Source organism: Onychostruthus taczanowskii, unplaced genomic scaffold (genome assembly GCF_017590055.1).
Source record: "Onychostruthus taczanowskii isolate IOZ18803 unplaced genomic scaffold, ASM1759005v1 scaffold188, whole genome shotgun sequence".
Classification (NCBI taxonomy): Eukaryota; Metazoa; Chordata; class Aves; order Passeriformes; family Passeridae; genus Onychostruthus; species Onychostruthus taczanowskii.
In genome coordinates, this window is record NW_024499106.1 from 585,506 (window position 1) to 597,056 (window position 11,551).

General features: G+C 55.8%; 1 protein-coding gene across 1 annotated transcript in view; it reads left to right on the forward strand.

Annotated features, from left to right (window-relative positions):
• CSRNP2 (cysteine and serine rich nuclear protein 2) overlaps nucleotides 1–6,575 on the forward strand; it is a 9,815-nt gene extending 3,240 nt beyond the window's left edge. Inside the window, exons 3-4 of the mRNA XM_041401297.1 lie at nucleotides 2,362–2,658; nucleotides 4,456–6,575. Of these exons, the coding sequence (XP_041257231.1) occupies nucleotides 2,362–2,658; nucleotides 4,456–5,163 (1,005 nt within the window). The 3' untranslated portion in view covers nucleotides 5,164–6,575. The remainder of the gene's footprint in view (nucleotides 1–2,361; nucleotides 2,659–4,455) is intronic.
• Nucleotides 6,576–11,551: the final 4,976 nt, after the last annotated feature.

The window sequence follows — 11,551 nt, forward strand, 5'->3', positions numbered from 1 at the left end:
GGGAGGGAGGGAGGGAGGGAGGGAGGGAGAATCCAGTTGGGAAATAGCTGGGGAGAGAGGGAGGGAGGGGGAATCCAGGTGGGAAATAGCTGGGGATGGAGAGCAGAATCCAGGTGGGAAATACATGGGGAGGGAGGGTGGAATCCAGATGGGAGATACCTGGAGGGGATTTGGGGTAACAGAGGGTGTCTGGGTGGAGAATACCTGGGGAGGGAGGGGGGAATCCAGGTGGGAAATACCTGGGGAGGGAGAGGGAATCCAGGTGGGAAATACCTGAGGAAGGAGGGAGGGAGGGGGAATTCAGGTGGGAGATAGCTGGGGAGGGAGGGTGGAATCCAGGTGGGAAATAGCTGGAGGGGCAGCAGTGGGAGACCCAGGGGGGGAATACCTGGAGGGCATTTGGGGGAACAGAGGGTGTCTGGGTGGAGAATACTGGGGAGGGAGGGTAGGATCCAGGTGGGAAATACCTGGGAGGGAGAGGAAATCCAGGTGGGAAATAACTGGGGAGGGAGAGGGAATCCAGGTGGGAGATACCTGAAGGGACAGCAGTGGGGGATCGTACCTGGAGGGGATTTGGGGTGACAAAGAGTATCTGGGTGGGAATACCTGGGGGAGCCAGGTATTGGGGCTGGGAGGGGGGAATCCAGGGGGGAAATACCTGGGTGGGTTTGGTGGTGGGCAGGTGGGAAAGCCCTTGGGGAGGGGTTTGGGGGAGGGAAGTGCAAAATGCCAGAGTGAGGTTGGAAGAGGGGCAAAGTGAGGGGAATCCAGGTGGGAAACACTTTGGGGGGATCTTTGGGGGGAAAAACCTGTGTGGGAAACACCTGGGTGGCACCTGGGGGTGATCAGGATGTTCCAGGGTGAATCTGGCAATGCCTTTCCAAAAAAAAAAAAAAACCCAAAAAATCAATTTTCCTTGGGTTGGAGAAGCCTTGGGAGGGACAAGGCTCAGTTTGGGTGGAGGGAGGCACACCTGGGCAGGTGACCCCTGTGGTCCCACATCCCCACACGTGTCCCTCTGGTAGTGTCAGGAACACAAAATCACAGAATGGTTCCATGCAGGGGCTTTTATTGGAGAGCTCTGGGTGTCAGGGGGGCAGACCCAAATCTGACTCCGACATTTGGAGCTGAACATGTTTTATATTTTATAAATATTCTATTTTAACTTACATAATTAATTACTAAACTTACCTTGTTCTGTTTTACACATTGATTTCATCCAAGCACGGATTTCTCATGATCCCCCTCAAACCCCTGACACAGTTTCTCATGATTCTTCTCACGATCAAGCAATAATTATATCTAATAATTATATTATTTACCATGTACTGATTACACAGCTGCAGTTTCACATGATCTAGCAAACACAAGGCCTGCAGGAATGTGCTCCCTGTTGATGGAGTGGCAAAACAATCCTTGTCCCCCTAGAAAGGAAAGAAACCAGAAGTTGAGGTGAAAAGCCACCTCACAGGACCTTGGGGACTTCACCTCAAATTTAAGGACAGCTAATTAGACAGCAGCCAAAAAGTCCCACTGAGCAATTTGCTAGAAAAAGGAATGAACAAAGGAGCTAATTGCTTTTGTGAGGTGTTTTACCAGAACCAAGGCCCTGGTGCACCTGGCTCGGTTTTTCTGTTTGTTATTTTGTTTTTATGAAACCCTTTTGTTCCCAGCACTGCAGCAGAAGCCGTGCTGCTGATTTTTGTGCCTCCAAAGGTGGCTGAGCTGTCTTGGGTGTGCTGTACACCCCCAAGAGCTCATGGGACCTGGCTGGAGGAGGCACATACAGCAAGGGCCGACCCTTCACATCCCCCAGGGCTTACCAACCCTAACTTTCTTTCCAACTCCCTGAATTTTCCAGTTTTTCTCCTCGATTAGGTGAAAAGCCACCTTGTAGGACCTCAGGGACTTCACCTCAAATTTAAGGATAGCCAATTAGACAGCAGCCAAAAAGTTCAACCTGGGCAACTCGCTAGAAAAAGAAGTGAACAAAGAAATGAATTGCTTTTGTGAGGTGTTTTACCAGGAGCAAGCAATTCACGTCCCCCAGGGCTTACCAACCCTAACTTTCTTTCCAACTCCCCGAATTTTCCAGTTTTTCTCCTCGATTAGGTGAAAAGCCACCTTGTAGGACCTCGGGGACTTCACCTCAAATTTAATTAGACAGCAGCCAAAAAGTCCCACCTGGGCAACTCGCTAGAAAAAGAAGTGAACAAAGAAATGAATTGCTTTTGTGAGGTGTTTTACCAGGAGCAAGCAAGGGCCTACCCTTCACATTCCCTGGGGCTTACCAACCCTAACTTTCTTTCCAACTCCCCGAATTTGCCGATTTTTAACCCTTTTCCTCTCGCCTCGCTGCAGCTGACCCAGAACGGCACGGTGCCGTCGGCCGAGGCCGCGGGGCTCACCTTGGCCGACGTGTCCGACGACGACCTGGACGTGGGGCAGGTGGAGGTGGGCGATTATTTCTACCTGCAGCCGCTGCCCACCAAGCGGCGCCGGGCGCTGCTGCGCGCCTCGGGCGTGCGCAGGATCGACGCCGAGGAGCGGCAGGAGCTGCGGGCGCTGCGCCTGTCCCGCGAGCAGTGCGGCTGCCTGTGCCGCCTGACCTGCGAGCCGCGCACCTGCGCCTGCAGCCAGGCCGGCATCCAGTGCCAGGTGAGACACGGGGGGTTTGGGATGCTCCTGGTGTGATTTCTGGGGGTGGGGAGCCAGGTGTGCCAGGTGAGACAGGGATGCTCCTGGTGTGATTCCTGATGCTTCCTGGGGGCTTGGGAGAGCCAGGTGTGCCAGGTGAGACACAGAGAGGGGTTTTGGGCTGCTCCTCGTGTGCTTCCCCAGGGGTGGGGAGAGCCAGGTGTGCCAGGCTGGCATCCAGTGCCAGGTGAGACACGGGGGGTTTGGGATGCTCCTTGTGAGCTTCCTGAGGGGTGGGGAGAGCCAGGTGAGACACGGGGGGTTTGGGATGCTCCTGGTGTGATTCCTGGGGGTGGGGAGAGCCAGGAGTGTCAGGTGAGACACAGGGGTTTGGGATGCTCCTTGTGAGCTTCCTGGGGGAGGGGAGAGCCAGGTGAGACACGGGGGGGGTTTGGGATGCTCCTCGTGTGCTTCCCCAGTCGGGGGGAGAGCCAGGTGTGCCAGGTGAGGACATCCAGTGCCAGGTGAGACAGGGAGGGGTTTGGGCTGCTCCTCATGTGCTTCCCGAGGGGTGGGGAGAGCCCGGTGTGCCAGGCTGGCATCCAGTGCCAGGTGAGACAGGGAGGGGTTTGGGCTGCTCCTCATGTGCTTCCCGAGGGGTGGGGAGAGCCCGGTGTGCCAGGCTGGCATCCAGTGCCAGGTGAGACACATGGGGGGTTTGGGATGCTCCTCGTGTTCTTCCTGACGGGTGGGGAGAGCCAGGTGTGCCAGGTGAGACAGGGGGGGGTTGGGGTGCTCCTCGTGTGCTTCCTGGGGGCTTGGGAGAGCCAGGTGTGCCAGGTGAGACACAGAGAGGGGTTTTGGGCTGCTCCTCGTGTGCTTCCTGAGGGGTGGGGAGAGCCAGGTGTGCCAGGCTGGCATCCAGTGCCAGGTGAGACACGGGGGGTTTGGGATGCTCCTTGTGAGCTTCCTGGGGGCTGGGGAGAGCCAGGTGTGCCAGGTGAGGGCATCCAGTGCCAGGTGAGCTGGGAAAAGGGGGGACAGGTGGGCCTCGAGGCACCCCCACTGTGCCCATGTCCTTGCTCCTTGAGGGAGCAGAGGGTGCCAGGTGAGGCTGCTGGGGTTTGTGGTGCAGCAGGTGCTGGAGTGCTCTTGTTCCTTGAAGGAGCAGGAACAGCTCCAGGTGTGTTTTGGCCATACCTGGAATGTATAAACTCCTCTCTCCACCCCAGAGCCAAATTCCTGCTGTCCAGGTGGGATCTGGGGTCACTCTGGGGTGGGATTCAGGCTCTGGGGGAGGATCCTCTGGGGGGATCCTGGCTGGGACGAAGCCCTGCCAGGATGTCTGGGGTGGGATTCAGGCTCTGGGGGGATCCTGGCTGGGTTAAAGCCCTGCCAGGATGTCTGGGGTGGGATTCAGGCTCTGGGGGGATCCTGGCTGGGACGAAGCCCTGCCAGGATGTCTGGGGTGGGATTCAGGCTCTGGGGGGATCCTGGCTGGGATGAAGCCCTGCCAGGATGTCTGGGGTGGGATTCAGGCTTTGGGGGGGATCCTGGCTGGGTTAAAGCCCTGCCAGGATGTCTGGGGTGGGATTCAGGCTTTGGGGAGGATCCTGGCTGGGATAAAGCCCTGCCAGGATGTCTGGGGTGGGATTCAGGCTCTGGGGGGATCCTGGCTGGGACGAAGCCCTGCCAGGATGTCTGGGGGGGATGCAGGCTCTGGGGGGATCGTGGCTGGGACGAAGCCCTGCCAGGATGCCTGGGGGGCATGCAGGCTGGCAGGCTCCTGCAGGCTGCCACAGCGTGCCCTGTGCCCAGGTGGATCGCACGTCGTTCCCGTGCGGCTGCTCCCGGGACGGCTGCGGGAACGTGGCCGGGCGCATCGAGTTCAACCCCCTGCGCGTCCGCACCCACTTCCTGCACACCCTGATGAAGCTGGAGCTGGAGAACCGGCGGGAGGAGGAGGAGGAGGAGGAGGAAGGAGCCGCTGCCCTCCCTGGCCCCAGCTGGCCGCCCCCGCAGCCCCCCGAGACTCAGGACTTCCAGGAGTACCTGGCGGAGAACGAGCGGGCGGTGCTGCACCTGCAGACGGCCGAGGAGCTGGAGAGGCTGAAGGCTGAGGAAGACTCTGGAAGCGGCTCTGGGGGAGAAGGGGGCGGGGTCTGCGTGCTGGGGGAGCACCTGGATGACACCTGGCAGGTGAAAGCTCCCCCGTGCCCCGGGCTCGCCTCCACCATCCTGATCCCAGCCCAGTTCCCGCTGGAATCTCCCGTCCTGTGCTACCCCCCGGGGCAGCCGGCCCAGGTGGGCTCCCAGCCTTACCTGCCCGATGCACCTGGGCTCTACTGCCAGCTGGAGCCACGGGCAGCTGCCAAGGGTGGCAGTGGCCACGTGGAGCATCCAGCTCCAGCTTCCAGCCCCCCTGGGAAAGAGCTGGGGGTCCCACCTGTCCCTGCTGCTGTGAGCAAGGGAGGAGCGCCCCAAAATCTCCCAGAGCACCTGGAGCACCCCCACCTGCCCATATGAGTGGCCTCAGGCCCTCTGGCTCCATTATTTATTCCATGGATTGATTATTTAATTGGTGGGGGCTGCTCTGGACAGAGGATTCACCTGGCCCAGGAGTCCTTCACTCACCTGGTAGGGGTCACCTGTGCCAGGACTCACCTGGGCTGCGGCCTCTCGGATCCTTCCTGTTCTCCATCCCACCTGGCAGAGATCACCTGTGCCAGGACTCACCTGAGCTGGAGCCTCCTGGATCCCGTGGCAGCTCTGTCCCCCCTGGCTGCCTCCACTTTCCTTGTTTTTAAGGGAAAAGTCATTTTTCCCTCATTCCTGATTGTTTAATGAATGTCTCACCTGGGCTGCCTCCCATCCCACCTCATCCAGGTGATGCTCCCACTCACCTGCAGCTGGGATGGATTGGGAAACACCTGGAACTGGCACAAGAGACCCAAGACTGGAATTCCCAAACTCACCTGGAACATTTTGGGGGGGTTGAGCCAACTTCACCTCCTCGTTGGCTCCTCCATCACCTGGAAGTGATCACCTGTACCTGTGGGAACCCTCTGGGATGTTCATCCCGTGCTGGGAGGTGCCTCCAGCAGCTGCTGAGGAGTTGGAGCTGCCCCTCCAAGGAGCAGGATTTGGGATGTGCAGGAGTGTCCCTGTCCCTACCTGTGATCCTGGCCCGCTGCAGGTGGGCTCTGTGCATCCAGGTGGTGCTGGAGCAATTCCAGCAGGAATTCCAGAGCCCTGCAGGTGTGCACAGGTGTCCCTGTTACCCCATGGGTGCAACGTCACCTGGGCCTGGAGCTCTCAGCTGGCTCCTTGCCCACCCCAGGTGAGCTCCATCCATCCATGAAGGTGACCCTCACCTGGCTGTGTTTCCCAAAGAGCTGTTCCTGCCATTCCTGCCATCAGGATCCATCCCACAGAGCCCTGCAGGTGTCCAGCTCCTGCTGTTCCTGGTGAACCCAACTTCCCAGAGCACCTGGAACTCCCTGTGCTGCTCCTCAGGTGCTTCCTGCTCACCTGTGCTCCTTGTGGCTCCGGGCTCTCCACTGGCATCAAACTGGTCAGACTGGGATGGATTCAGGTTCTCCAGACTCACCTGGTCCCTCCTGCCCTTCCTTGGACTGGGATTCATGGAAAACCCACCTGTGCTGTGGACCTTCCTGCAGCCCTGGGGTCTGTCTTGGGGTGAAACTTCTCATTTCTGGGGCTTTTCCTTCCTTTTTTTTGGCTTCAGCCAGGTGAGATCGACCTGGCCCAGCGGCAATTCCAGCCTGGGAAGAGGCAGGAGGGGGGGAAATTGGGATGGGGGTGGGGCTGCCAGTTCTCCACTGGCTCTGTGGATTTGCTCACCTGGATGCTCTTGGATTCTGGGATCTGCTCACCTGCTTGGGTCTGTGCCCCAAAACCTGCATCCTGCTCACCTGGACCCTGGACCTGCTCACCTTGAGGGATCTGCTCACCTTGAGGGATCTGCTCACCTGGACCTGCTCACCTTGAGGGATCTGCTCACCTTGAGGGATCTGCTCACCTGGACCTGCTCACTTTGAGGGATCTGTGCCGCTGGATCTGCTCACCTGAGCACTCCTAGGACCTGCTCACTTGGACCTGCTCACCTTGAGGGATGTGTGCCCCTGGATCTGCTCACCTTGAGGGACCTGCTCACCTGGAACTGCTTACCTGGACCTGCTCACCTTGAGGGACCTGCTCACCTTGAGGGATCTGCTCACCTTGTGAGATCTGCTCTCCTGGACCTGCTCTCCTTGAGGGACCTGCTCACCTTGAGGGACCTGCTCACCTGGGCCTGCTCACCTTGAGGGATCTGCTCACCTTGAGGGATCTGCTCACCTGGACCTGCTCACCTTGAGGGATCTGCTCACCTTGAGGGATCTGCTCACCTGGACCTGCTCACTTTGAGGGATCTGTGCCGCTGGATCTGCTCACCTGAGCACTCCTAGGACCTGCTCACTTGGACCTGCTCACCTTGAGGGATGTGTGCCCCTGGATCTGCTCACCTTGAGGGACCTGCTCACCTGGAACTGCTTACCTGGACCTGCTCACCTTGAGGGACCTGCTCACCTTGTGAGATCTGCTCTCCTGGACCTGCTCTCCTTGAGGGACCTGCTCACCTTGAGGGACCTGCTCACCTGGACCTGCTCACCTTGAGGGATCTGTGCCTTCAGGCCCTGCTCACCTGGATGCTCCCAGACCCCGGGGTCACAGGGACCCAAATCCCCCAGTCCAGCTGCTGCCCCCTCGTTCTTCTCCTGACTTTTTGATTTCACCCTTGATTTTGGCTTTTCCAGCGGTTTTCCCACACTGGGGTGGGACCTCCCCACCAGTTTTGGGGGTTGAGGGTCCCCTGGTGCTCCTGGGGGGGGTCACCTGTCCTCTCTGGGGGGGTTTAAAAGGGGATTCAGGAGGGGATGAGGGTTTAAAAGGGATTTAAGGGGGCTCAAAGTGGGATTTTTAGGGGTTATGGTGTCATTGAGTTTTTTTGTGGGGTTTAAAGGGGTTCAGAGGGGTTTTTATGGGGTTTTAGGTGTTCAGGACAGTTTAAAAAGGGGTTTAAGGGGGCTCAGAGGGGTTTTTAGGGGGTTCAGGGATGTTCAGAGTGGGGTTTTTAGGGGTTATGGGGGCATTGAGGGTTTTCTTAGGGTTGAAAAGTGTTCAGAGGGGTTTTTATGGGTTTTAGGGGTTCAGAGAGATTTAAGGGGGCTAAAGGGGGTTCAGTTTGGTCTAAAGGGGTTTATAAAGAAAGTTAAAGGGTCTTGGGGGGTTCAGAGGGGTTTAAGGGGCTTTAAAAAGAGTTTGTGGGATTCAGGTGGGTTCAGTGGGGTCTGAGGGTGTCAAAGGGATTTTTTAGGCTCTTGAGGGGAGGTTTAAGGGGGGTTTAAGAAGGGCTTTAGGGGGGTTCAGAGGAGTTTAAAGGGGCTCAGGTGGGGTTTAAGTTGGTTTAAAGGCTTTTTTAGGGGCTCAAAAAGGGGTTTAAGTGAGTTCAGGAGATTTAAGGGGGATTCAAAGGGAATTCAGGGGCCTTGGGTGGGCTCAAGGGGGTTTGAGGTTTAGGGGGGTTCAGAGGAGGGGGGTAAGGGGTTAAAAAGGATTCAGAGGGGCATTTGGGGGTTCAGAGGGTGTTTTCAGGGGTTCAGGGAGGCATTTAGTGGTGTTCAGAGGAGGTTTCAGGGGGTTTGGCAGAGCCAGAGGGGTTTTTGGGCGTTCCCAGGGTTATTTTTGGTGTCCAGGAGGGTTCAAAAGGGGGTTCAGAGCATTCACGGGCACTTAGGGGGGTGTTGAAGGGGTTCAGGGGGGTTCCAAGGGCTTTGGGGGAGTCCAGAGCGGCTTCAGGGGGCTCAGAGGGGATTTCCCAGGGGGGATTTGGGGTGGGGAGGGGCCGGCTCCCAGCCCGGGGCCTCGGTGACCCCCAAACCCCCCCGGGAGGTGCCCAAATCCCACAGGAACGGCCCCAAAGCCGGTGTGACCCCCTGGGGGCAGGGGACCCCAAATCCTGCCCTGGCTCCCCCCAGCTGGTGCTTCCCAAGCCATGGAATTCCTGGATTTATCCCGTTGTACCCCAAACCCCTCAGAATTCCCAGATTTATCCAATTTCCCCCCAAAACCACAGAATTCCCAGATTTATCCCATTTCCCCACAAACCACACCAGAATTCCCAGATTTATCCCATTCTACTCCAAACCACAGAATTCCCAGATTTATCTGATTTCCCCCCAACCCCCCCAGAGTTCCTGGATTTGATCCAGTCTGGATTTCATGGATCTGGCCCTCGCTGGTGCTACAGCCCCCCCAAAACCCCTGGGGATCCCCAAACTTCCCCCCCAGGGTGCCCAAAGCGGCTTCAGAACTTTTAATGTCATTTTGATTTCCTTCTTTATTTTTTATTCCCCTTTTTTCTACTTTTTTATTCCTTTCATTTTTAATTTTGTTTTTTTCTTTTAAATTTAATTTTTTTTTTTAATTTTGTTTTTATTTTCTTTCTCTGTTTTTATTGCCTTTTTATTTCTTTATTAAATTTTTACTTGCTCTTCTTTCTTTTTTTAATTCAATTTATTTCCTTTTTAATTTCCCTTTTAACTTCACTTTTTCCTTTCCTTATTTCTATTCCATTTTTAATTTCATGTTTTGTTTTTTAATTTCCATTTTAACTCCGCATTTAATGCCACCAAGTGAATCCAAAGCTTCTCCCCACTGTTATTCATTTTTCCTGCTTTTCCGCAGTTTCCCGGGACAATGCTGTATTTAAAGAGAATATTTAAGTGGAAAAATAAAAAGTGGTTAAACTTGACCCGGATTTGTGGCTTGAACAGGGGCAAATTCATAAAATTTGGGTTAAACCACTGAAATCTGGGTTAAATAGAGCAGAAATTGGGCTAAGCTGATGAAATTTGGGTTAAATGAATGAAATTTGGGTTAGATGTGCTGGGATTTGGGCGGGGTTCACTGAGTTTGGGTGAAATCCACAGAATTTGGGTAAAATCCCAACCTTGCCCTTGGGTTCCTTCAGAGCCCGGGACCGGACTCGGGCCAGAAGGGATCGGGGGCACCTGGGACCCCCTGGGCCGGCTGGGCCCCGTCCCGTCATCCCATGGATCCATCCCATCACCCCATGGATCCCTCCCATCACCCCCTGGATCCATCCCATCATCCCATCCCATCATCCCCATGATCCCCTCATCCCATGGCTCCATCCCATCATCCCATCATCCCCATGATCCCCTCATCCCATGGCTCCATCCCATCATCCCATCATCCCCATGATCCCCTCATCCCATGGCTCCATCCCATCATCCCATCATCCCCATGATCCCCTCATCCCATGGCTCCATCCCATCATCCCATCATCCCCATGATCCCCTCATCCCATGGCTCCATCCCATCATCCCATCATCCCCATGATCCCCTCATCCCATGGCTCCATCCCATCATCCCATCATCCCCATGATCCCCTCATCCCATGGCTCCATCCCATCATCCCATCATCCCCATGATCCCCTCATCCCATGGCTCCATCCCATCATCCCATCATCCCCATGATCCCCTCATCCCATGGCTCCATCCCATCATCCCATCATCCCCATGATCCCCTCATCCCATGGCTCCATCCCATCATCCCATCATCCCCATGATCCCCTCATCCCATGGCTCCATCCCATCATCCCATCATCCCCATGATCCCCTCATCCCATGGCTCCATCCCATCATCCCATCATCCCCATGATCCCCTCATCCCATGGCTCCATCCCATCATCCCATCATCCCCATGATCCCCTCATCCCATGGCTCCATCCCATCATCCCATCATCCCCATGATCCCCTCATCCCATGGCTCCATCCCATCATCCCATCATCCCCATGATCCCCTCATCCCATGGCTCCATCCCATCATCCCATCATCCCCATGATCCCCTCATCCCATGGCTCCATCCCATCATCCCATCATCCCCATGATCCCCTCATCCCATGGCTCCATCCCATCATCCCATCATCCCCATGATCCCCTCATCCCATGGCTCCATCCCATCATCCCATCATCCCCATGATCCCCTCATCCCATGGCTCCATCCCATCATCCCATCATCCCCATGATCCCCTCATCCCATGGCTCCATCCCATCATCCCATCATCCCCATGATCCCCTCATCCCATGGCTCCATCCCATCATCCCATCATCCCATCCCATGGATCCATCCCATCATCCCATCATTCCTATCATTCCCATCATCCCATCATCCCCATGATCCCATCATCCCATCCCATGGATCCATCCCATCATCCCATCATTCCCGTCATTCCCATCCCATGGATCCCATCCCATGGATCCCATTATCCCATCCCTGTTCCCATCCCGTGCCAGTTCTGATCCCAGTTCCAATCCCATTTTCCCATTATCCATCCCATGGATCCATCCCATCATTCCCATCCCATCATTCCCATCCCATCATTCCCATCCCATCATTCCCATCCCATCATTCCCATCCCATCATTCCCATCCCATCATTCCCATCTCATTATCCATCCCATGGATCCCATCCCAGTTCCCATCCCATTATCTCGTTATCCTCTTATCCTGTTATCCCACTATCCCGTTATCCCATCCTCACTATCCCATCCCAGTTATCCCATTATCCTGCTATCCCATTCCCCTTATCCCATTCCTGTTATCCCATCCCCACTATCCCATCCCCGTTATCCCGCTATCCCATCCCAGTTATCCCGTTATCCTGCTATCCCATTCCCGTTATCCCATCCCCGTTATCCCATCCCCATTATCCCATTATCCTGCTATCCCATTTCCCTTATCCCATTATCCCACTACCCCATGCCAGTTATCCCATCCCCGCTATCCCGTTATCCCATCCCCGTTATTATCCCATCCCCGTTATTA